This window comes from Sinocyclocheilus rhinocerous, unplaced genomic scaffold, assembly GCF_001515625.1.
Source record: "Sinocyclocheilus rhinocerous isolate Xijiao unplaced genomic scaffold, SAMN03320098_v1.1 scaffold990, whole genome shotgun sequence".
Classification (NCBI taxonomy): Eukaryota; Metazoa; Chordata; class Actinopteri; order Cypriniformes; family Cyprinidae; genus Sinocyclocheilus; species Sinocyclocheilus rhinocerous.
This window is the reverse complement of record NW_015652301.1, coordinates 1,997-29,370: the sequence shown is the minus strand read 5'-3', so window position 1 is coordinate 29,370 and position 27,374 is coordinate 1,997. Positions and strand designations below refer to the sequence as shown.

The window sequence follows — 27,374 nt, the reverse complement described above, 5'->3', positions numbered from 1 at the left end:
CTGTTTTTATTCGCGCGAGTGACACGAAAAACATCCCGCGAGTAATCTAGAGCGAGGGACGCGATGTGCATATTCGCTTCGCGTCTGGTGTGAACACACCATAAGTTTATGTCTATGGCGATTCACGCAGGTATGTGTTACTCCGCAGCGGTGACGACCCGACCAGGCTACAATAGTCCAAATATAAGTACTTATTATAAGTGTAATGTAGTGATTCGGAATAAGACAAAAACAAAGTTTGGAAGATGAATTCATGATGTACTCGCTCATTATATACATTTTGTACATTTTGAACACAGAAAAAGTTACATAGTGCTGCTTTAATCATGGTTTAAAAAAAAAAAACACTGCTGTCCAACCTTTTCTTTTGTGTGTTTTACTTTTTTTATATTCTTTAACAACATTGTAAGACGTTATTCAACAATTAAAACATTAAATAAACAAAGAAATTATGATGATAAATTAATAATGATAGATAAATACTGTAGATTAACAATCAAACAAACAGTTCTTCCCATGTAATCTTGTTTATTGCAATTTTAATATTGTTTTTAATTATAATATTGCATGACTAGCAACTTGGGGCATTAAAGGGGTCATATGATGCGATTTCATTTTTTCCTTTCTCTTTGGAGTGTTACAAGCTCTTGGTGCATAAAGAAGATCTGTAAATTTGCAAAGACTAAAGTCTCAAATCCAAAGAGATATTCTTTATAAAAGTTAAGAGTCAGCCACACCCCCCTAAAACGGCTCGTTCTAACACGCCCCCACATATCTACCTCACTATGCGGGAAGATTTGCATAACGCCGCCCAAATGTTCAAGCAAAGAAAGGCGTAACTTTTATTCTCGCTGTAAGTATTGTTGCAGCCGCCATGTCGTGAAGACGCTGTGTGCTTCGTTGTGGTCAATCACAACGCACTGGATAGCTGGCTAATCAGAGCACACCTCGCTTTTCAGACCGATTAGTTTTGTAAAAATCGACGCGTTTCAGAAGGCGGGGCATAGAGGAGAAACAATAATGTACAGTATGTGGAAAATAATGTGTTTTTTTTACTTTAAACCGCATAAACACATTTCATTACACCAAATACACAAAATAATGTTCTTTTTAGCAGCATCATATGACCCCTTTAATATAGAAAGTATATTGGCTACTTTTGTGTCGCTCTTATAATACTGGATATCATTCAGCATTATTATTCATATTAAAAAATTAATATTATTTTAATATATTTTACATTCTACAATAACATTATGATTAAAAAACACTATTCAATAAATAAAATCTTCAATAATAATAAACAAATAACTCTTCTTCCCCCCCTATATTAATACAGAAAAAAAGATTATATTTTAGTGTTTCCCAACCTGGCCATAATTACAATTGTTTACTTTTAAAATTATTCATTACAAACTAATTATACTATAGGTGACTCACCAAGTAGTGTTTGCCTTTGAGATGCTTTTAGGTTTTACATTTCTGGGGGCAACTGGAGAAACTTTTTTTTAAAGAAAGTCTTAGCTGTCTTAGCTAATTTATTTATGAATTAAATTAATTTAAATTCATAATTTCTTTTATAATTTTAAAGCAAATGTTAAATTTGGAAATGTTTGAGTTGAAAATCACTAAGATATTTTACTCTACATAAACATGGTTAAAGACTGCTGGAATATCCGTATTATATTATTATACTGTATATAACATTATTATTTTCATATAAATAGTTTTTCTTTTTGTCTAGATGTCAGAAACAGTCACATTAAATGAGAGATAGCGATACTAAACTGGACGTAAGCCGAAAGGCAGAGATGAGACATAAATCTGTATATGAATGCGCTCACAGGAGCTCTTGTGGTCTCTTCTCCTTTGTCTCCTCTTGGTGGTGGTGCAGCGAGGGCTGGATGGGTAGGAGGGCAGGGTGCTGCTGGGGAAGGTGTTGGGGTACGTCGACTGGGTGCTACAGCTGTAACTCTGAAAGCCTGATGTGTTTGCAGAGATGCCAGACGTCACAGCTGGAGGAGAGAAGATTTGAGATCGACAATGCTGGAATCACCATGTGTAATTGGCGTATGGTTATATGTGGAATGGAATACTAACATACCGTTAGAATGCAGAATGAGTGACGGTTATTTAAATTATTGTAAATCTGCTTTGAAACAGCATAGATTGCAAAAATGGGAACACAAATAAATATATTCCTTGACTTTGTCTGAAAATTGTTTAAAAAAATAAAAAGAATGAAAAGAAGTAAATGAATAACTAAAAAGAAAAAGAAATAAAGTAAATAAAACATAAATTAATAAAAAATATTAAATCAATACATTTAATAAGTATATAAAATTAATAAATAAAAAGGAAAATAAAGTGAATAAAAATAAATACAAATTAAAATAAGTTAAGAAAAATAACAAAAAGAATATATAATGAAAATAAAGTAAATAATTTATAAAAATTCAAGTAAAGAAAGAAAAAAATAAATAAATAAATGAAAATAAAGTAAATAAAAATGAAAATAAATTAAAGTAAAGTGAATATGTAAATACAATTGAAAAAAATAAATGAAATAAAGATAATTAATAAATAATGAAAATAAAGTAAAAAATGAATAAAAATGAAAAGAAAGAAAAATATAAATATGTGAATATGTAAATAAAAATGAACAAATAAATGAAAATGAAAAGAAAGAAAGAAAGAATATAAATTGGTAAATATGAATAAGTAAAAATCTAAAATTAAGAAAAGAAAAATATAAATAAACAATGAAAAATTTTAAAAACATGAATATAGATTAAAAGAAAAAGAAAAAGAATTAAACAAAAAGTTAAAAAGCAAATAAAATCATTATTAATGGACGATATTACTTCCAATTAATCTACCACACAGTAGGTCATCCAGGTATTTCACTCATACAGACAGTTTGCACCCTGTGCACAGTATGCATGCTACAAAAATAGTTAAGTGCATTAAAATGCTTAAAGGGTTAGTTCACCCAAAAATGAAAATTAGGCTGTGTTTTACTCACCCCCGAGGCATCCTAGGTGTATATGACTTTCTTCTTTCAGACGAATCCAGTCGGAGTTATATTAAAAATTTTCACCCCCCGGAGCCGTGTGAGGCACTTTTTTTTATGGATGGGTGATTTTTATTTAAGTTATTTTGGACTGAAGCAATGCAACACCGGCTGAGTGGCTTTAAACAGCTTGAAAGATCAAAGACAATTTTTAACATAACTCCGACTGGATTCGTCTGAAAGAAGAAAGTCATATACACCTAGGATGCCTCGGGGGTGAGTAAAACGCAGCCTAATTTTCATTTTTGGGTGAACTAACCCTTTAATGATATGCTTAAAATACTTGACTGCATCATTACATCTCGTTTCTATATTTAATGCACAGTTCATTATGAAGACACAGGACGTGCACACAGGAGACACTCACATCGGTGTGAGGGTGTAGGGGTGGTGTGACTCCAGGCCGAGGGTGTTTTTTGGAAAGGTGGAGGAGCGGTGATGTAGTTGTCACTAGAGTCCCACTGACGCTGACTACTCCTCTGGACACGTACTGCAGGGGAAACACAGACACACACAAAATGGGCAGTAAATGGGTTATTTCTGCTGAAAACAAGCTTATGTTACAGCACTCAGGCTGATATGCGCCTGCAGAAAGATCTGATGTGGACTGATCCACACTGCTTCACTGATGATCATTGACATTCACAGGGCCGAATCAGAGACGCTGCTCACAGGCACGCGTTTCGTTCACTCCTTCACACACAGCACATTTATTCCCTCCATTTCTTTTTCTCTCTCTTACATTTCCGGGCCAGCTCTAGTAAGGCTGACAGCAATGGAGGAACCATCTTAAAACTCTCTCTTCACTCACGATTAGAACAAATGCTCTGCAAGAAAGAAAGAGGACATTGTTTTGGATTCTGACAGAAACGGCTGCTTGTGACACTAAGCAGCTGTGTCACTAACGATGCTTAATTAGGCATGCATCGTGTCACGCTCATCAGACCAGCTGTTTACAGAGATAAATCTGCACTTCAAAGAGCTCCTGTGCCTTGCTTTTCTTTGTATTACTCTGCTGGCTTATAAGCAGTTATTTCAATTATTTTTCTTCTCGATCCTAAATACTAAGCTGTGACAAAGACGATGGCAAACAGGAAAAATAGTCATGCTTTTAAGAGCCTCAAACTTTTTAACCAGACAAACCTTAACTCTGAACTCTGATATGGATCGCACATTCCGGCAAATATAGTTAGTCATACAGGTATTCATATAAAATATAATAAATAAACAAATAAATACATGTTTATTTAGCATTTTTTATATGTAAAAACGTCTAAACTCTTGGACGCCTGATGAATCATAAAATAGATCATATATTAATTACATAGTAGGTCATACAGGATTCAGAAAATTAGAAAATACATACAAATGATATTCACAATATCATGGAATGTGTGTTTTTGCTGACAGATGTGTCAACAGTATTATTAATTAAAACTATTAAAAGCCATTTAGTTAATAAAGCCTAAATAAAACATTTTTTCCTAAATATTTTTTATTCTAAATATTATATTAAAAACCTCAAGAACTTAGAAAGAACTTAAAAAATGCAACTAACTGAAATAAAAAAATTATTATTATTTTTTTTTACTTTGAAGTATGAAAATTACAAAAAACTAAAACTGAAATAAAAAAAACTAAATGACAAAAGCATATAAAATTACTAAAACGTAAAATAAAATTATGATCAGAACAGCACACCACCATAATACACTTACTATTTCTGCAGTATGCTACATGCATACTGAATTTTTCTGTATGTATGGATTATGTACTACATGTCAAAATGTACAACAGAGCACACTGAGGGGAAAAACCGCATCCCACATTGCAATGCAAACATGAACTTAACCTTTGTGAATCAACCAGAAGAAATCTGTTTCCTGACTCATTATTAGATCAGACACCCAAGAGATCAGATATTTTTATTTAAAACAGTAGTAAAAATCCAAAATATTGCAAGTTCACTTCTGGGATGATACCTGAGCACCACCTGCTGATTTAAACATGCAAATCAGTGAAGAATCATGTGACACTGAAGACTAGAATATAGTGGCTGCTGAAAATTCAGCTTTGCATCACAGGAATGAATCACATTTTAAAATATATTCAAATAGGAAACTTTAAATTGTAATAATATTTCACTGTTTTTACTGTATTTTTAATCAAATAAATGTGCCGAAAAACGGTTCATTACTCGAAGCTTTTTAACACAGTGCGCATTATGGACATCTGGTTGTCAGACTCGGTTTCTGGGATAAAGTTGTGGACAGGCACAAGTCAGGAGATGGAGACAAAGAAATGTCAAAGTCTTCATCAATGCCTAGAAGTAGTGATGGGAAACCGATGCTTTCTGAACTGTTTGAGGCTTTCATCAAATTGTGCCGAAAAACGGTTCATTACTCGAAGCTTTTTAACACAGTGCGCATTATGGACATCTGGTTGTCAGACTCGGTTTCTGCAGCCTATCTAACGAAACATCTCGGAGCAGAGGATGGTTTGAAAAAGTTTTTAATCTGTGCCAACTCGTGGATTCACATATTGATCAATAATATAAAATATACAAGTGTGTGGTTATAATTAATAATTGACGTGAGTAGCAGCAACAATATTTTGGGTGAGCTGTTCGTGGTCTCTGAGACCCCAGCTAGAACATGATAAAATGCAATAGAGGTGTGACGTGCATTCAGTTTCTGTCTGGTGTTGAGGTTATTCTAAACTATTCTACTGAATCCCAAATAAGTGTACACACACACACACACAACCAAGTCAATGTAAAGTCAAACACAAGGGTCATGCGAAGCGCCGATTTTTTTTCAAACCAGCTGTCCTGACCTTCCGATACTGCATGACGTTCGAAGCTTCAAACGTCATTAATCACGTGGTATTGTCATTTCGATACAAGCATCGGCTGTGTGATACAATAGTGCTTTGAAAACTGCATCGGAGCCTCTGTATCAATCGTCCCATCACTACCTAGAAGCACAGAGAAGTCTATTATAAAGAAGTGGAAGGTATTTGGTAAAACACAGACCCCCCCTGGATCCAAACTGGATGAAAGAGCCAGGAGGAATCTAGTCAGAGAGGCGACCAACTCTGAAGCAGCTGCAGGAATTTGTGACAAAGAGTGGTCATTGTGTGCATGTGACGACAATATCACAAATTCTCCACTAATGTGGCTTGTATGGGAGGGATGCAAGAAAAAAGCCACTCCTCAAGAAAGGCCACATATGCAGTCAGACTGAGCTTTGCCAAAACACACCTTGAAGATTCTGAGGCAGATGAGACTAAAATTGAATTATTTAGCCTCAACACCAAACGATTTGTCTGGCGGAAATCCAGCACAGCTCACCATCCAAATAACAGCATTCCTCCAGTAAAGCATAGAGGTGGTGATATCCTGTTATGGGGTGTTTCTCTGCAGCAGCAGGAAAAATGGATGGGGCAAAATACTGTCACATTCTTGAGGAAAATCTGCTGTCTTCTGCCAGAAAGCTGTCAATGGGAAGAAGGTTTACCTCCCAACATGACAATGACAGAAAGCACACAGCAAAACTGAGCACACAGTGGTTGAAGAAGAGAAAGCTAAATGTCCTTGCATGGCCTAGTCAGAGCCCAGACTTAAACCCCACTGAAAATCTGTGGAATGACTTGAACGCTCACCATCAAATTGAACTGAACTTGAGCAGTTGTGCAAAGAAGAGTGGGCAAATATTGCAAAGTCTAGATATGCAGAGTTAGTAGAGACAGAGACAAATCCCAACAGACTAAATGCTGTAATTAAAGCAAAAGTGATTCAACAAAATACTGACACAAGGGGGTGATCCTTTTTCCAAATCAGTGATTTTTATTTATTTATTTTTTTTTCTGACATGTTGGTGTTATATCTTTCACTTGGATGTTATAAAGTAAATACAGCTGGATACAACAAAAACTGTGTCCGTCTTCATTTCTGGCTGCAAAGCAACAAATTATGATTATTTTAAAGGGAGGTGATTCTTTTCTATACCCACTGTAGTATTCAGTGCAGTAAGCCCTTGTTTGTATATTGCACATTTTGGCAAAATGTAGTATAATAGATTTTAGTAGTAGCATGTAAAGAGTATGGTAGTATGCTATTGCAAACATAGCCAAAGTAAAGCTGCTTGTGAATCAATTCTACCAGACATGTCTAGATTATCTAAGCTTGTGAGTATCAGTCACTATGGGTTTTTGAGTTTGTTTATGAGCTGTATGTGACAGTGAGTGTCTGCAGACCTGTGTCATGTGAGCAGTGTTGAGAGGGCAGGATCTCTAGTTTGGTGAGCTCTGAGGAGCTGGACAGGAGCTGCTGAGCCTCCATCAGAGAGCAGTGCTCTGTGCTCATGCCATCTATAGCCAGGAGAATATCTCCCACATGCAAAGCACCACATCTGAGGGAAAGAGGGAAAGACGGCAAGAGAGAAAAAGACAGCGGTGGTAACAAGTTGAGAAAGTCATTTGTGTGGAGCAAAGCAAGAAAAGGGGTGAAAACAGTCACAACTGATGGGAAGGTGTGAGGTAAAAAAAAAAGAGACAGCAAGAGAAGAGGATAGCTAAATAGGTTTATGTACGAAGAATTATGTGAGAATACTTTCATGCTAATTAAAAGACATAATCCAGTTTTTATTGCATGTGGATATAAAAGTAGCTGTGAGGAGCGTATCTGCAAACACAAGGTGACAAACAAAAATAAAATGCACATACTGTAAAGGTTTGTCATGCCTAGAGAGCAGGGGAATGATCGGAGATATGATGCAAATATAATATTTATTTGTTTCTTTTTTTATTTAATAGGGACAATAAACATTAATGCACCTTATAATCAGTATAAAATAAAAAGCATAAAGTGCTAAAAAAATTATACAAATTCTCAAAAAATATTTGACTATAAGATGTGCATTATCGGTGTATGAAGCTGTCGGTTTATCTTGGAACCATAAAGCTGCTGATAATCGATCAAATATCAACCAATTGACCACATACTGACAGAACAATCTTCTTGGCTGATTTATTAATCCATCACTCTAGTAAAATTACTCTGTTGGATCAGCTAAATAATTATTTAGAATGAAATTACTGTCCATGCTTTTGTACATATTTAATTTATTAAGGTATTTGTGTAGGTGATTCTTTACATGTCTGTTTGGCTCTAAATTTGTGCGTGCATTTGGGTGTTCTCACCTGTCCGCAACACTAGCAGGTTTGATTTTTTGGATTGTAATGACCTGTTTGTTCCTGTAGAGAGAGGTAGTGAGACTGAGTCCCAGTACTGAACCTGCGGAGCGGGCAATGTCCACCTGGAGCGGCCCAGACGACTTCTGGACTGAGTCTGCCATGAGGTCAAGCCGGAACCAGAGAGAGAGACAGAAAAGAGTAGGGGATATTACATTTGAATTCAGATATGTACAAAATATCTGAAGGAAGCTTTAATCTCATTGCCTTCCAGGAGAAAAGACAGAGATCTCATTTGGTGCTTTGTCTTTCCTATGGGAATATAGAGGGAAGTAGAATATGTTTCTACTCTAATTAAGGCCACATGAGAATATCTGTGCATACAAGCGCATCTTTGTGCCTGCTCACCCATGACCACGATGTCGTACTCGATGAGGAAGAAAGCCTCCTGGCTGCTCTGCATGATCAGGGTCAGAGCGTCAGCATGTTTCTGTCTGTTCACAGCAACACCGTTCACGCTCAACACTCGGTCGCCCGCTCGCAGGGTACCCTCTCTGACAGACGGAGAAACATGGAGAGACGTACAGAAACATAAAAAGACAGCAACAGAGATGAGAGGTGAATGCAGACGTGAGTGCTAAAATAAAACAGTTCCACCAGGATTTCATGATTTTTTTATGATCAAAATGACTGATTTTGTGGTGTAATTTTAAGCAAATTGTATGATTTATTTTTATAATTAGGATACCACATTTACCATGTGTATGACAATAAAAAGCTTATCAAATTCTGACCAATTTTAAACAAGATTTTTGTAAAAATTAAAAATAAAAACAAAGAACGTCTCGGGTTACTTGTGTAACCATGGTTCCCTGAGGGGAACGAGACACTGCGTCCTCTAGGGGTCGCTATGGGGAACGCCTCGTCGTGACCTGTGTCTGAAGCCTACATGTGACGTCATGGCTGTCGCCGGCCAAACAAGTTGGTGTTTTTTCAATGTAGGCTTCAGACACGGGTCACGACGAGGCGTTCCCCATAGCGACCCCTAGAGGACGCAGTTCGAAGTTCCACGAAAGGGAAGCAAATTACAAACAACAGAACAAAGATGAATGAACTAAAAAGAATGCTTTAAATTTTTCATAGAGGTTTAGTATTCAGGTACAAAACACTCATCCAACATGTAGATGTTGTTTGTTTCTTCATCAGAACAGATTTGGAGAAATGTAGCATTGCATCACTTGCTCACCAATGGATCCTCTGCAGTGAATGGGTGCCGTCAGAATGAGAGTCCAAACAGCTGATAAAAACATCACAATAATCCACAAGTAATCCACACCACTCCAGTCCATCAATTAACATCTTGTGAAGTGAAAGGCTGTGTATTTGCAACGAATACATCATCATTACGTACAACAAACAAATCATAACTAACAAATCCATCAAGACATTTAAACCATCTCGCACACTATGTCCTGGACTAAGGTTAACCGTTAATCTTAAACCGTCACTTCTGGCCAAAATACGAGTCCATTATCCATAATAATGCTTTCTCCAGCAAAAAAGTCCATCCTCTGTTGTCCTCTCACATCAAAATCCAACAAATTCGTTTAGAACTGCTTTGGAATGTTTTTGCTTGTAAATAGTGAGAAAGCAACATTATGGATGGAACAATAATTTTTTACTTGGGAACAGCGATTTGAAGTTAAAATGTCTTAATCATGGATTTGTTTATTACAGTCCCACAGTTTTTCACTTCACAAGACATTCATTGGTGGACTGGAGCGGTGTGGATTACTTGTGGATTATTGTGATGTTTTTATCAGCTGTTTGGACTCTCATTCTGACGGCACCCATTCACTGCAGAGGATCCATTGGTGAGCAAATTCTCCAAATCTATTCCCATGAAGAAACAAACAACATCTACATCTTGGATGGCCTGGGGAAGCTAATCAGCTAATTTTCATTTTTGGGTGAACGATTCCTTAAATAACTCTCTTAACCATCAAGCATGTCACACTTTTTATTTTCTCATTCATGCATGTTTCTTTATCAGACTAATGTGTGTACAGACGAATTACGCAGAAACACAAAAATGCAACATTTTGCTGAATCGTGAAAGACTGGAGGTACTGATATAAGTGTTGTTTTGCATGAACAATGCGCATTGTGGAAGTGTAATTATTATGCTAATCTAATTCACATTAAAGCAAGAAGTTGAAACAGGAATCGTTCATATGCATGTGTTTCTTCTGTTCTTCTCTCTCTGTGTGTGTGTGTGTGTTCTTCAGGCTGTGTTCTACCCTTCTCACTCATTCTAATGTCATCAGCCTATGCTTCAGTTAACGTGTGCCTGCAGAACCAGCTTACAGGGTTCAACGATCACACATACAACATACAGACTGCTCCCATAATCTACACCAAATACAAAACATCTCATACACAGATACACAAAAACTCTATTACACCAATATATACACAAATAACCTACCGAATGCATGCAGACAGCACTGATGTGACACACACACAGAGGCAGAGAGCTTCACGATGATTCAGACATTCTGCTAATTAATAAACAGAGATGTTCTAAAGGACCTCATGTCTCACACACACCAATGATTTGAGTCATCGTGGTCTCACCTGTCTGCGGGTCCGCCGGGCCTGACGTAGGTCACTACTAGAGGTCGAGCCTTATGCCAGTCCTCATGAAAGCCCCCTGAAAGCATGTGAAACACACACCTGACATGTCAACCCAATTGCCTTTAGTCATAAAATGCAGCTGAACACACACACACACACACACACACTCCTGCTGCAGATCAGAAATATCACACAAATGCTTTAAAATAAATTTTTCCTTTTCCCTCAGTTTGTAAAAACAAGTAAAATATGCACAGTGCTGAAGTCGTATTGAAAGGATTCCCAAACTGTTTTGTCAAACCAGACAATTTTAAATCTAAAGTATTTTCTTTAAGTACACCCTGAGATTTTAAGATAATATTGCAATAAAAAACAAAACATTTACATGTTCACGGTTTTCTGCTGTTAGTTAGAGGTCACATGACATGCAGAAAATAATTTCTTTAGTAAGTTAGATGTTTTTATATGAAAATTATTAATCTATTTTAATTTGACATTTTTATGATTATATTAATTATTAGCACAACCCCCATGTAGTTCCCTCATGAACCCGTTTTGGGAAAAACTGTTGTAATGAACCTGGAATATTCTTTGTGATATAATTAAATATATATATATTGATGTCAATATGATTTCAAACCATCATTGATGTAATTTTTCTCAGTTTTAAATTCATAACATCATTTAAAGGGGTCATATGATGCTGCTAAAAAGAACATTATTTTGTGTATTTGGTGTAATGAAATGTGTTTATGCGGTTTAAGGTTCAAAAAACACATTATTTTCCACATACTGTACATTATTGTTTCTTCGATTTTGTCGATTTTTACAAAGCTCATCGGTCTAAAAAAGCGAGTTGGCCAGCTATCCAGTGCGTTGTGATTAGCCGAATACCTCAAGCGTGTGACGGAAATGTTACGCCCCTTACCGTGATGATTCAAAAACATGAAAACCCATTATAAACGAGGCATTCGTTGCATTCAGTGGGGACATAATTATGGATTATAATGACTTATACTGTCTTTTTACGCGTTGCGTTGCATCGCGCCGCGTAAACATAAAACCATGTCTGCATTTGTGATCGGAGAAATGACAAACAACAAGCCCTTTTTGTAGTCTACTCTCCCAGGATCAGGAAATCTTTTATAAAGAATATCTCTTTGGATTTGAGACTTTAGTCTTTGCAACTTTACAGATCTTCTTTATGCACCAAGAGCTTGTAACACTCCAAAGAGAAAGGAAAAATTGAAATCGCATCATATGACCCCTTTAAAGTTAAAAACACATGTAAAGACATTTCAAGGTGTCTGATGGTGGTTCGGTACCTCTCAGAACGAAGCCAAAGCTGTTTCCTTCTTTTTCCAAGCACACTTCGATAGTTTTAGAGATGACGCTGCAGGGACTGCTGGGAGCTAAACACACAGAGAACAGCTTGTGTTAATGTCACAGGAGGATAAGATACAGCACTACAGACTGAAATATTTTTACTTTAACAAGACCATAAACACTAATGCCACGTATTTGTCACATATTACTTGAGAACTCTGATGAAATGGCTTTTACATATTCAGTTCTGTTGAAGTACTACTGTACCGTGATCAGAGGTATCAGGTAAAAAATACTTTTTTAACTATCTTCAACATTTATAATAATCAAAATTCTCAGAAAGTCAGAATATTAGAATGATTTCTGAAGGATCATGTGACACTGAAGACTGGAGTAATGATGCTTTTGCATCACAAGAATAAATTACATTTTAACATATATTCAAATAGAAAACAGTTATTTTAAATTGTAATGACATTTTGCAATATTACGGTTTTTACTGTATTTTTGATCAAATAAATTCAGCTTTGGTGAGCATAAGAGACTTCTTTCAAAAACATTTAAAAATCTTACTACCCCAAACGTTTATTCAGCAGGAGACTGGAGTGAATGTGAATGTCTTTGTGTCCGTACCGAATGGCGGCAGCTCGTACTCCACCTCCAGCACCACACGCTCACCGATGTTCTTCAGCATGCTGATGATCTCATCATGTCTGAGTTTGGACAGGTTTATGCCGTTCACTGACTTTATGTAGTCCCCAACATTGAGTTGGTCACTCCTGCCACACAGACGCATAAGGAAAACTGAACAATGCAGTGATACATTTTGGTAACATGTTTCTGTTTAATATGTCTGGGAAAAAGTGTACAGAAACAGTAGAGCATGGCACTAGAAATGCCAAGGTCATGGGTTCAATTAACAGGGAATGCAAGAACTGAAAAAATTGCATAAGTGCAAAAAAAAAAAAAAATGCAAAAGAGGTTGCTTTGGATAGAAGTGTCCGCTAAATGTATAAATGTAAAAGTAGATTCATACAGGCAGATATTTATCTTTTACAAATACATGAAAAAGGCCACATTTATAGTATGTAACCTACATTTTGTCCTTTTAATTCTATTTCAAATAAATTATGTTCTTTTGAACTTTCTATTCATTAAAGAACCCTATAAAAAATGTATCACAGTTTCCACAAAAATATTAAGCCACACAACTGTTTTCACCATTGATAATAATCAGAAATGTTTCTTGAGCATCAATTCAGCATATTAGAATGATTTCAGGATCATGAAATGATGCTTTACATCGCAGGAATAAATTGCATTTTAACATATATTAAAATAGAAAACAGTTATTTAAAGTTGTAATAACATTTACTGTTTTTACTGTATTTTTGATCAAATAAATGAATACATCTTTCAAAAACCAACCACATACGGAAAGGTAGTGTATGAAAATCTATTATTGGTAATGACATCACTATAAAAGATTCTTATAGGCTGTAACTCTGTCCTTCACAGATCTAAATCCAAAGCACAAGATTAATTCCATATAACATGCTGCACTGATATGAAGACTGCACAATCTGCTGCAGAAAGGTGCGTTGTGCAGCTGGCATGTGCAGTGTGTGAGTGTATATATGTGTGATGTTAGCAGAGCTGACTCCTCATGTACTGTTGTAGAAGCTAATTTAAGCCGCTGCTGTCATCCAGTGCTGGGATTTTGCCTGTAAGCATCGCATTAACTTAGACAACAGCACACGCTCGGAACCAACACAATGACGACACACAAAAGTAGTTAATTTACACATGAGGCACACAACCGAAGGCAAAACGAAACACCGAAAACACATCATTTTGTGATTCTGCATAATTATGCAGTGGAGTTAAACGGCATTAATGCGCATAATAATTACACACTCGCACATCTGCGCTAGAGCTTCTGAAACTGATAAAACCATTAGCTGTAAACTTAAATACAGGGTCATACGTTTAAATCACCTGGCTGCAAAACAAACGTTTGCAACTCTGCATTCAGCAACATGCACATCAGTCCTGCGGCTGCCTACAGGTCAGCGCAACCATTCTACTCAAATCTTCCTCGTGCGTGTGTGAAGGAGAGAGAGCGGTCACGTTAGGCCTGCATCAGCCTGTCACACTAGAGGCTGATGTGATGGAGCAGCCCACATCCTGAGGTCACACACACACACACACACACACATACACACACACACACAGGAGCAGCCCAGATCCTGAGATTAAAGAACTGTGTGAGTAAACATGATGCACCACACACACTACACCAGAGCCATTTTAGCATCACTGGGATACTATTATAGTTTTTATGAATATTTTGATTTCGTTTTTATTTTTATACCCACATCCTGAGGTCACACACACACACACACACACACATACACACACACACACAGGAGCAGCCCAGATCCTGAGATTAAAGAACTGTGTGAGTAAACATGATGCACCACACACACTACACCAGAGCCATTTTAGCATCACTGGGATACTATTATAGTTTTTATGAATATTTTGATTTCGTTTTTATTTTTATATTTATTTATTTATTTATTTTTATATTTTCCATTTTCATTTTAGTTAAAAATTATTTTTTTTTATTAACATATTTTCTGGAAAATAAGTTGTACACACTACACCAGTGTTGATTTAGTATCATTAAGATACTATTATAGTTTTGATTAATATTTTGTATTAGTTTTTATTTGTACCGTTTTAATTTTACTTTAGGTTTTAGTAATTTTGTTGCATTTATGTCATTTTATTACCATATTTTCCAGAACATAAGTCGCACACACTACACCAATGTTATTTTACTATCATTGGCATACTATTATAGTTTTGATGAATATTTTGTTTGTTTTTAGTTTTATATTTTTCATTTTAGTTTTAGTTTCAGTAATTTTGTTGCGTTTTTGTCATTTTTATTATTATATTGTCTGGAAAATAAGTCCCACCAGATCAAAATTGCATTGTTGAGAGAAAAAAATTTATAAATCAGTGTATGACATTCTACTATTAAATTGAGAAATAATGTAAAATAGCTGTAAATGGAACGTTTATCATTACATACATAACATTATAAACACTATAAATATGTATTTTAGTTTTTCTTACTCCACAACAAATCCTTTAAATGTACCAATATTCAGAACAAAACAGGAATGAAAAATAATATAAAAGTATAAAAACAGACTTATATAGTTGCATTTATTATAAACAACATTTGTCATAAATGCCACACCTACACAAATGTATTTAAAGCAAAACTGAATGTAATGGTGTGTGGCACAAATACAAATACAAAGTGCGCTTTGCATAAAATATATTTTTGCATAAAATAAAATATATATTTTTTTGTATTTTACTTGAGCATATGAAGTTTTAAGTTAAGTTTAAAGGGGGAGTACAATGCTGTTTCATGCATTCAGAGTGAGCACGCCCGCGCACGCATCGACCAGAGCGAGAGCGAGATCGCGCCCATCAGCGCGCTTCATCCGGCGGCAGCGCTGCACGGGACTCGCTCTGGAAGAATGTCTCCAAAGAAGTGTGTTTTTGGTTGTAAGGGAAAGATAACTTTGTCCAGCTTCCTAAAGAACCCAATGTCATGTAAACAGTGGATGCGGTTTGTTTTTCCGGAGCAGCAATGCAGTTTTACAAGTGTGTTTGTTATTACGTTTTATAAGCAAGGCCCAGTTCGATGCTGGATTTGCACATCGTTTGATACTGAAGGATGGAGCGGTCGAGCTATAAAAGATCCCGGTCATGATTCAGAATTGTAGACGGTAAGTGAAACTGCATCAAATGTCTGTATTTTGTTGGCATTAGGCTCCCAAGTGCTCGTCACTCTTTAGCTCCGCCCACGGCGTGCCTCCAGGAGCTCGGCTTTTTCCGGAGAGAATCGTAAAGCTGTATCTTTATTTTATAAATATGATAAAACTAAAGACTTTTTGGAGATATAAAGGATGCAGTACTACTCTATAGGTACTCAAGATTAACATGAGATTGGGTGAAACTGTGTGTGTTATCTCCCCTTTAAGTAACAAAAATGTTTTTTATTGTTGAACTACAAGCCTACAATACTGGTGAACTACAATAACCCTGCACACAAAACACACTGTGTTCACAACCCATTTTACTTTGTAATGTGATGCATTTCTGGGTGAAATGGGTTTTCAGTGGTTTCAAAATTGGCTTGATTTTACATAATCCACTGGAAATTACCTGAGTGGTGAAAAATGTCAGGTGATCAGGGGGGAGGGGTTAAAAAAAATAAGAGGTCTTGATGACATCAGTGGAAAAAGAAAGTCATTTCCAGAGGTTTAAGTACAAAAAAAATAAGCCTTTTTTTTCCAATGTTAACCTTAAATTTTCTGCCTCTCAAGATTTTCCTTCAGGGAAATAGAACACAGTAATCTCACAGAGATCTCTCTCAACAATCTCTCAAACGGTGCTCAGATTTGCCAAGATACCAAAGTCTGCTCTATACTAGTTTTAGTTTTTAGTTTATTTATAAAGCACAAATTAAAACAGCAAAAACTGACCAAAGTGTTGTACACTACAAGATTACATAAAAGCCACACATAACACAAAAATACAAAACATAACATCTAAGATTAGCATATTGGATTAATTAAAAGCCATTAGATTTTTAGGAGAACCAAGAGAAAGCTGATACCCCACTGAAGCATAACTGATACAGTATTTGAAAAATAATGTGTTTTTTGAACATTAAAGCATGTCAACTTTCTGTTACACCAAATACACCAAATAATGATCTTTAAAAAGGCATCATATGACCCCTCTAATGAAGTCGTTTGTGCTGTGAAAGATCAACTTTTGAGCAATGAAATGTTCTACTGGCAGTTGAGTCACTGATCAGCATGCATGTGTGTGTGTGTCTCGTCTGTTTCTCACCGGATCGCGAGACCTCCTGGTCTTAGGTTCGACACTCTTGGCTTGCCGTCCTTGTCACAACCTCCAGAGATTGTGAGGCCGAGACTGGTGCCCTCTTTTTTAATCAGTTCCACTGTCGTCACACCTCTCTGCTCATCTGTGCATACACAAACACACACAATAAGCACACAAGCTCCAGCACACGGCCCTTCACAGCAGGTAACTCACCCGTGGGAGCTTGTGTAGCCATGCATTGTGACATGGAAATCAGATTCATTTAACCATTTCATGAAGGGCAGATGGTAGTATTGCAGTCTGGTAGAATAATGTGTGTAATAAATATGTTTACACATTATGGAAGCAAACAAAGGTGTCCAAGTCATGTAGTTAAAATGTCAAGTCATGTCCAAAGAATTGTAAAAAAATAAAAAAATAAAAAAATAAAATTATTAAAAAAATAAAATTACTTATTACTGATTTGTTTTGTTGTTTTGTATATAAAGTAAAAGGGTAAATTTGACTAAACTTTTCACATTAGACAATTGGAACCTAAAAGAGCTTCAGTTGCATTAATGTCATTCAAAAGTTTGGGGTCGATAAGATTTTAAAAATATTTTTAAATGTAGTCTCTTATACTCACCAAGGCTGCATTTATATGATCAAAAATATAGCAAAAATATAAATATTGTGAAATATTATTACAATTTAAAATAACTTTTCTATTTGAATATATGTTCAAATATAATTTATTCCTGTGATGTCAAAGCTGAATTTTCAGCATCATTATTCCAGTCTTCAGTGTCACATGATCCTTCAGAACTCGTTCTAATATGCTGATTTGCTGCTCAAGAAACTTTTCTTAATATTATCAATGTTCTTAATATTATCAATCTTTTTCAAATCTTTTGTAACAATGTAAAGGTCTTTACTGTCACTTTTGATCAATTTAACATCCTTTCTGAATACAATTATTAAACATCCTTTCTGAATAAAATTATTAATATCTTTCAAAAAAAATAAATAAATACTTTCTCCAGACTTTTGAAGGATAGTGTGTAATGATAAAATAAGATTTATGATTTTATGATTTTTAATTGTTTTTATTTTTTACATTTATTTCTTTGTCACAAACACAATATCTCACTTATAGTACACACATTTTTAAATTACCACAAATACTGTACATAATTGAAGAAAAATAGAAATACAAAAATATTTTGTATTCCAAAAATTTCCACTCATGACGTTTATGAGCACCCCTTTAAGGAGAAGATGTTTTGGATGTAGAATCTTAATTACTCTAATACTTATGACAGAATAAAGATAAATTGCTCAACAAGATTTTATGAAGAACTATGTTTTTAATGCGAAGAAATTACTAAGTGTAATGGTTTAAAAATATTTACTATTTACATAAAAGTTAAATCTCTCTCTTTGTATTATTTGTTCAATTTTATTTTTTATTATAAAACAAAATTTACTTATTTTAATATTTAGATTTGTTTTTGTCACAAACAACAAACATTCAGTTCAAGAAAACAGAATTACATAAATACTTTGTATTCTATAAATTTCCACTCATAACTGCTATGAGGACACCATTAAGGAGAATATTCTATTCAGTTTGACCAAATAAAGACAAATGATGTGCTAAGCTTTTATGATGCAGCCACTGCGATGCAAAGTATGTGCTCATTACTGCTGTTAAATCTCTACAGCATCTGATAGTGAGTGTCAGTGTGGTAAATCAGTAGAGACAAATTAACTGACATGATTCTTCACAAGCCCAACGGATAAAAAGAAAAGAACAGAGAGCGACTGAGGGTTTACAGCAGCGGTCCGAAGAAATCAAATATCAGCATTATCACAGACTCTTTACCTTAATGTACGAGACACTGTATGTGTGCTGAGACTCACAGAGCTCCTTAATAAAGAGACTCAATCTAGAGCAAAACACATCTGATACAGCATAGTGGTGTCATGTGAAGCATTAAAGGAATAGTTCATTCAAAAATGAAAATTTGTTGAAAATTTCTCAGGTCATTCAGGATGTAGATGAGTTTGTTTCTTCATCAGAAAAGATTTGCTGAAATGTAGCATTACATCACTTGCTCACCAATGGATCCTCTGTAGTGAATGGGTGCCGTCAGAATGAGAGGCCAAACAGATGATAAAAACATCACAATAATCCATACCACTCTGCAGAGGATCCATTGGTGAGCAAGTGACTTAATGCTAAGTTTCTCCAAATCTGTTTCCATGAAGAAACAAGTTCATCTACATCTTGGATGGTCTGAGGGTGTGGAAATGTTCAGCAAATGTTCATTTTTGGGTGAACTGTTAACTGAACAGCAGTTATCTGCAGGTTTCAGTTCTGTTGGTTCACATGCCAACTTACCAGCAATGCTACTCCTCTTGTTGAGGCCACTGCTGTCACTTGCAGAATCTTTGCTTCCCTTTGTGTATGGCACATCATCTGAAACATGAAATGATCAAATACATTATGATAATAAGTTACAAAGGCAGTTTACTGAATAATCAGACTTGGATTGATTGCTTTTGATAACATTTAGAATTAAAAAACAAAAACAAAAAAACATATAATTCAGGTATGCAACACACACTTTTTATGATCCAACAGTGAAAAAATACTTAGGCCTAAATTTAAGATTTATGTATTTGAATTGCATATCAAAACTGCCATCAATTTGGATTACACAGTTTTAACATAAGCTAATGTAATGTGATGCATATCTGTCAGTCATACATAAATGAAACAGGTAAGATTTCTGTGATAGTACTAATAATGAACTAATAATAAATACATAACCAGGTTCATATATTTATCATCAATAAATAATTTTTTTTTTCAATCTCATACATTTGAACTAACTGAATATTACTTGTTCCACAGCTAGCCATATTTTAACCAGGTTCATATATTTTAACTGAATAAATTTAATGGTTTTAAAAATGAACAGATTTATGCTGAATCTCAGCTATTTGAATAAATGCATTTTGAAAATATTATTTAAATAAAGTCAATGCAAAAATGTAAATAGTTAATAATAAATTATGGCACGACTTTTTGAGTGCATAATCTTACCCGTGTCATTTATGTATGACTGACAAATATGCATCACATTACGTTTATTAGTTTATGTAAAAACTGTGCAATCCAAATGGATGGAAATTTTATATCCAATTAAAAATTATGTAACAGGAATTGATTCACTCCAAAAACTAAAAATTTAGGCCTAAATGTAAGTCCTCGCCTATGTTATTATTAAATATCCAATTTCATTCGGAAAGATACATTATGGAAGTACAGGTTGCGAATACGGTTTTCAGCAACATTCAGATACTAGAATGGTTCCACTGGAGCAACCTAAAATGATGCTGAAAGCTCAAGGCTTGTCACTTGGTGGTTTTGAACTTAACATCCTTTCAGTTTCCAGTCCAGATCTAGAAAGTTCACTAGAACAGCATTTATTTGAAATAGAAATATTTTGTAACATTATAAATGTCTTTACTGTCACTCATCCTTGCTGAATAAAAATGTTGATTTTATTTTACAAAAAATATTACTGACCTCAAGCTGTGTTGAAATTGAAAATAATAAGAACTTGATGTAGAGGCAATTTGTGTGCTTCTCAACAAATAAAGGTCAACCAATCCCAATGTGTTAGTCATCTCCTTTTGGTCAGTAAAGCTGGTTCAGCTGCCCTTTAGGCCAAAAGACTAAACAATTAAACCAACATCACCCGGACTGTTTGTTTAATATGTCAAAGGCTCAAAACATCACACCACCGCTTTAAAACTCAACAAACAGCACATCTATGAGTATTCAGTAATTGTTATATAACTCACACACACAGCAGCTTCTTTGAAAGTCACAACAGAGTAAAACTGTCACTATGGGTCATGATAACTCATTTTCCAAGTCTATTAAAACTCTGAAACTAATTTGGAGCAAAGCACTCCGACGGCCCTGGTTGTGTTGACACCAATCCCGATGTAGGTTAAACAGAATGATGTTCTAACAATGCACATGGAAGCTCAGGGCCTATTTTCAGACCTGGGCTTTTATTTATAGAGGCCACAGTGGCCCCAGTTGTCATCCCTTGCTCAGCTCTCAACAGGCTTTTCCATTTACCAGCAGGACTGGAGTTAAAAACCACACGGCCCAGGACAAAATGTTACGGCTGGGCCTTCTTTACCCTGGCCAAATAGGTAGACAGTTTCATAGAGGAACTGTCAGACTCTGTCCCGTGTTTTGTGCTTCCTTATGCCCTTATTTGGTTCCTTCCTGTTCCTGTCCCCATTGTGTTGATTTGATTCCAGGTGTTCCCCGTTTATTTCCATTGATCCCAGGTGTGTCTCGTCATCCCCTTGTCTTGTCATGTGTTTAAATAATGTTCCCTGTTCTTAGTTCAGCGTCCGGTATTGTTCATGTCAATACGTGACTATACAGCTACGTGAGTTTTCCTTGATTTCATTCAAAGTCTCTCGATTGATGTACTCCTCGTCTCCATTGTTCCTCGCTCCGCACTCCTCTCAGTAGTGCCACCGTGACAGGAACATAGTGGACCCTATTTGTCACAGAGCCTGGGACGACAGCTTGTTCAACAACACATTCTCTGGCAAAAATTACATTATTAATGTTTTGTTTTAAAGAAAAAGTATGTTAAATAAAATGTATTTTTTGCTGTATATGAAGAAGAACCCTAACCATAAGGATTTGATTAACTTGAACTGTACAAGACAAAAGCATTTCGAAGGGTACACGAGCATAAAAGTACCAAAAATAATATTGTTTTGGACTGTGCTAGTACCATGCTACTCTTTGAACTATCTTGGAATCCCGTCTGGCACCAACAACCATTCCACGTTCAAAGTCACTTAAATCCCCTTTCTTCCCCATTCTGATGCTCGGTTTGACCTTCAGCAAGTCGTCTTCACCACATCTAGATGCCTAAATGCATTGAGTTGCTGCCATGTGATTGGCTGATTAGCAATTTGTGTTACCAAGCAATTGAACAGGTGTACCTAATAAAGTGGCCGGTGAGTGTATATACTGTGTATATGGGTCAAAGACGGGACGTCAACATTTTGGTGTCCGCATCAAATTAAGCTTACAAAAGTAATTTTATATACATAAAAGACATGTTAAATGCAAGTAAAGAGTCTACTTTCATATTTCAAATAACTTTGGTGAAAATAAAATGTCTAAATATGGGGGAAATAATGTTCCAAAGTGAAAAATTGTCATTCAGTGTAATGGTCCGGACTTTGATTTTACCATTACATCTTTAAATAAACATAAAATACCAAGTTAAAAAATACATTGGTTGTCTTGGCATTTTCAAGTAAGTGTTGGCTGTGTTATATTAAAAGGACTGTCTTATTATTTTTTTAAAGTTATGAAATAACCAGGGGACTTTTCTCCCGAAAATGCAGTTTGTCAGAGGTCATTTAGTGTAACAGGAACAAAAAGCCATTCTGAAATCAAACAAAAAACTGATAGTCATTCAGCAGTCTGTGACATCATCAGGTGGCACCCTGAAGACCGTGTGATGCTGCAGAAAAGTGAGTTTATTGCTCTTAAATATTTGATAATTCCACCTTTTCATGGTGTGGTATCCAAAGATACAAAAACACATGTCATTCAGTGAAATGTCAAAAAACACTTTTATTGTTAGATTTTTTTAAAAAATAGGAGATGTTGTGAATAATTGTGATTAACTTTACTAGCCAAGCTCACTGTTTGATAGAGGTAGCCATTTGATTACCTGCAATATTAGCCGAAGTAGAAGTTTTGTCATTCAGGGTAATGCTTTTGTCATGTGGTGTAATGCAAATTCTCTGTTACACCACAGTGTCATCCATTACACTGAATGACAGTATCACTGTAGAAATAACAATTTTAGCATCTTATTTATATTATGGATAAATGTTTAACATTGACAAATATGTGTTAAACTTAATAAATATTTATATTTGAATGCATTTTTGTATTGATTAATTTGTTATTGATTAATTTTAGATGACCACGAACAGGGAGAGATGCTAGGCACTGTAAAAAGCCAAAAAACTAATAAAATAAGTGTGGACTCAGTAGCTTGGGTGGCACTCTTAATGCCCATTCTCACCAAGAACAATAACTATAATAAAGATAACTATAACAGTAACTATGCTAGCCTCCACAACAATGAATGATATTACTGTTCGTTCTAAGAATGCGCTGCAGGTTTATCATCTGCCGCTTTAAATGCTCAGGATCTTTAAAGTGGAATGGATTCTGATTGGCTGTCAATGCTTTTAACATTCATCAGCTGTAAAAAAATATATATATATAAAATCGCTCTGTGATTCCAATAATATCATTTCACTGTCCAGTTATTGTTAGTTGTGCTGTGGAATCTGCTATTCTTTTATATTTAGAATGATTTTTATATCTTTATCATTATCATTATAGTTATCGCACTTGGTGTGAACGTGCCTTTAGCAAGGAAAAGGTATTTATTGAGGATTGCAATTATTAGAATAACAGCTTGCCAATATTTCTGAAAAGAGAGTCTCTCCTCACTACAGTATGTCAAAAGTTCAAGAGAGGTTACTGAGGGGATTCTCCACCCAAAATACTCATCCTGATTATGCCATTTATGTTGGCAAACATAAGTATTATGTTTAGAATAGAATAGAAAGTATTAATAATATGGCTGCAAGCAGCAATTTTTGGGGCAGAGCAAGTCAAAAACAAAGTGACAAGCTAAGCAAGCATGGCAGGGGAGCATCAGAATTCAGAACAGTAAAATAAAATGCTTATATTTATTATTTATTATTAACATCTGCTTCTGCAGTCATTTACTCAGGAATATTAGTAAAACTAATTAATGACAGACTAATACTAAAAAGATTCCAGTTATGGGAACAATGGCAATATTATCTCTCTTTTTGGCAAATCGTCATTCAGAGTAACAAAATATGGTCATTCAGCATAACAGATATACTTATGTAAGTTACAATATCATCAAATGATTCATGTTTAAAATATGCCTAACAAGATTTTTTGGTATATAAATATTGTTACACTGAATGACATTTAATTGGTGTTTTCTGTAAATCATACTAAAAAGTGCATGATAGTCATTATTTTTTGCTCAGAAAAATATAAAGTTAAACAGGACACATTCTAATATATGGGGAAAAAACTAAATTTAAAGCTGTATTACACTTTAATTTTTTTGGTGCTTGAAACACCCTTTTCGTATATATATATATATAATATGAATATTATAATCATTCGGTTCCATACTAAATATCAAAGTACCATGAAATGCCAACTGATACCATATTGTACCACCACAGTACTTTTTTGAAAGGGTAATCTTGATACCTAAAAGAGATAAGCAAGCTAGTTATGAAAACAATTCTCTAGATAGATAGATAGATAGGTAAGTTATTTAAAAAAATTAATATAATATAAAAAATAAAAGTAATGAATACTTTTTTTCACCAAGGATGCATTATATCAACCAAAAGTGACAGTAAAGATGTTTAAAATGCTTCAAAATATTTCTATTTCAAATAAATGCTGATCATTTGAACTTTCTAATAATCAAAGAATCCTGAAAAAAGTGTACCACAGTTTCCACAAAAATATGAAGCACCACAACTGTTTTCAACATTGATAATAATAAGAAATTCTTGAGCAGAATGATTTCTGAAGGATCATGTGACACTGAAGACTGGAGTAATGATGATGAAAATTCAGCTTTGCATCACAGGAATGAATTACATTTTAAAATGTATGAAAATAGAAATCCGTTATTTTAAATTGTAATAATATTTCATAATATTAGTTTTTTCTGTATTTTTGATCAAGTAAATGCATCCTTGGTGAGCATAAGATACTATTTTAAAAAGACACTAAAAAATCTTACCAACCCCAATATAATGCATATGACAGAAGAAGCGAAAAAGAAAGGATCAAATGTGGAAAAATGATCAACATGACTCACCACTGTTGTAGCGACCCTCTCTTCTCAAACCACACAGCATCATGGGAATATCACGATTCCATTCTGCCTCACATCAGTTTAGGAACTAGCTAAATTGACCAAACCGTTTGTTAAAGTGCACACCTGGAAATTAACATCTTACATGTGTAACTTCAGTTAGGATTCCTTACAGAATGAATCAAGCAGACTAGATGAATCCATTCAGCGACCTCAGATGGTTTTATCTATAGCTGATCCTGTTGCACAGATGATGTTCAATCCATACAGGCAGACTACACAAATCATATAGAATTCCAGTTTTTTACATTAATACATGCTGATCAAATATATTTCTTTCTGCAGGTCCATGTGAGCGACAGTCAGAGTGTAATGCATGAATGAGCGACTGAAAAAGTGTTGCATAGCTGGAACTAGATTATTCCTGAGACATTCCAGTGCCACTCCAGTTTGCTCTTTCCAAACAGCATAACGTGGTCTCCTCCGCACATGCAACTAGTCTCCAGTCAGTCATCCATAAAACATGTGTGATCCGCTCGCACAGATTCTGTCCTGGGTTTGCAGCGTGAGCCGAAGCAGATGGTAGTTTATCCAGCGATGACAGTGCTGCAGTATGGGAATGTATCTGAACGTTCCAGTGCTTCACAGAGATCAGACCCGGACAGAACACACACTCGCTCCTTCTCTCTTCTCCTCCCTCCTTTCTGCCACTCCTCCCTCACTTCTTGAGCTTCTCGCCATTCACATGCGCTCTTCCTTCCTGCACTGGCTTATTAATCATCTCCGTTCACACACGCAGTCTTGCACTCTGTGCCTGAGAGTATCTTCCTACTGGCAAGCAAATCTAGATACACACACACAGCCAAACCCCCTCACTACTCTCTCAGCCCCCTCACGCACAAACACTTCCTCCTCCCTGTCTGTCTCCCTCTCACATGCCCCGTTTCCCTTCATTTGGCAGCCGAGCATCTAGTGCGAAACAGCCTTTGCAACATTATACCATGGTAAATGTATTTAAACAATCCTGAAAAAAAAATATTTCAGTTTCCACAAAAAAATTAAGCAGCACAACTGTTTTCAACATTGATAATAATAATAATAAACAAAAAATGTTTTTGATGACCAAATCAGCATATTAGAATGATTTTTGAAGGACTATGTGACACTGAAGAATGGAGTAATGATGCTGAAAATTCAACTTTGCATCACAGAAATAAATTACATTTTAAAGTTTATTGAAATAGAAAACATTTATTTTAAATTGCAATAATATTTCCCAAAATTACCATTTCTACTGTATTTTTGATCAAATAAATGCAGCCTTGGTGAGCAGAAGAGACATTTTACAGCCAAGCATCCAGTGTGAAACAGCCCTGGTAAATGTAGTTTCATTACCATCAAATCACAGTCATCAAAAATGAAACAAAATGATGCACCAGATGGTAACAGCACGGTACTGGTCTACAAGATATAATATATAGAACATAGATGCATAGCATATTAATATATATTACTTATCTACTGTATATTATTTATAGTATTTCAACTAATACTATGGTAACACCATGACAAATCAAACATCATGGTATTGCTATGATACATGTTTAAAAAATATTTCAGTACCATGGTGTATTTCAAAGTACTAGTACCATGGCGCCAGCACTGTACTTTTTTTTCTACACACTCAAAAAAAAAGGTACAAAAGCTGTCACTGGGTACACTTTTGTACCTTCAAGGTTCCAATATGGACTCTTTAGGTACAAAGGTGTGCCTTTTGAAAAGGTACCGCCCCAGTGACAACTTTTGTACCTTTTTTTCTGAGAGTGTAATGTTATAAATACCATGGTAGATGAATTTCAGTGCTATGATATAGATCAAAGTACCATACCATCACAACATCGAGGTATTATTACTTTTTTACTCCTTTGTACTTCCATGTTATTACCATGAAAAATGCTAGTACCATGACTTGCAAACTTAATATTGATATGTGAATATTATGACTTCCTACGCAACTATCTGGAATGCTTGATTCTGATTGGACAATGGTGGCATTCTGACGTTAAATAATTTTATATAATGACTACTAATTTGTATAATTGACTGTTGTTATATTTAACTGACATACAGTATATATGTGCTCTCTTTCTTCTTACATAATAATCAATATTTCATAAACATTTCAACATTGCTACTAC

The 27,374-nt window shown here is 35.2% G+C and overlaps 1 protein-coding gene across 4 annotated transcripts in view; it reads right to left on the bottom strand.

Moving 5' to 3' along the window:
- LOC107714565 (glutamate receptor-interacting protein 2-like) overlaps window positions 1–25,896 on the bottom strand; it is a 44,807-nt gene extending 18,911 nt beyond the window's left edge. For all 4 annotated transcript variants that reach the window (XM_016520434.1, XM_016520433.1, XM_016520437.1 and 1 more), the window contains exons 1-11: window positions 25,180–25,896; window positions 19,554–19,631; window positions 17,177–17,312; window positions 12,863–13,008; window positions 12,229–12,315; window positions 10,904–10,979; window positions 8,675–8,820; window positions 8,276–8,423; window positions 7,331–7,485; window positions 3,441–3,563; window positions 1,845–2,015 (exon numbers count right to left, since the gene is read on the bottom strand). In XM_016520434.1, coding sequence (XP_016375920.1) covers window positions 1,845–2,015; window positions 3,441–3,563; window positions 7,331–7,485; window positions 8,276–8,423; window positions 8,675–8,820; window positions 10,904–10,979; window positions 12,229–12,315; window positions 12,863–13,008; window positions 17,177–17,312; window positions 19,554–19,631; window positions 25,180–25,222 — 1,309 coding nt within the window. In that variant the 5' untranslated portion in view covers window positions 25,223–25,896. The remainder of the gene's footprint in view (window positions 1–1,844; window positions 2,016–3,440; window positions 3,564–7,330; window positions 7,486–8,275; window positions 8,424–8,674; window positions 8,821–10,903; window positions 10,980–12,228; window positions 12,316–12,862; window positions 13,009–17,176; window positions 17,313–19,553; window positions 19,632–25,179) is intronic.
- Between the last annotated feature and the right edge of the window lie 1,478 nt (window positions 25,897–27,374).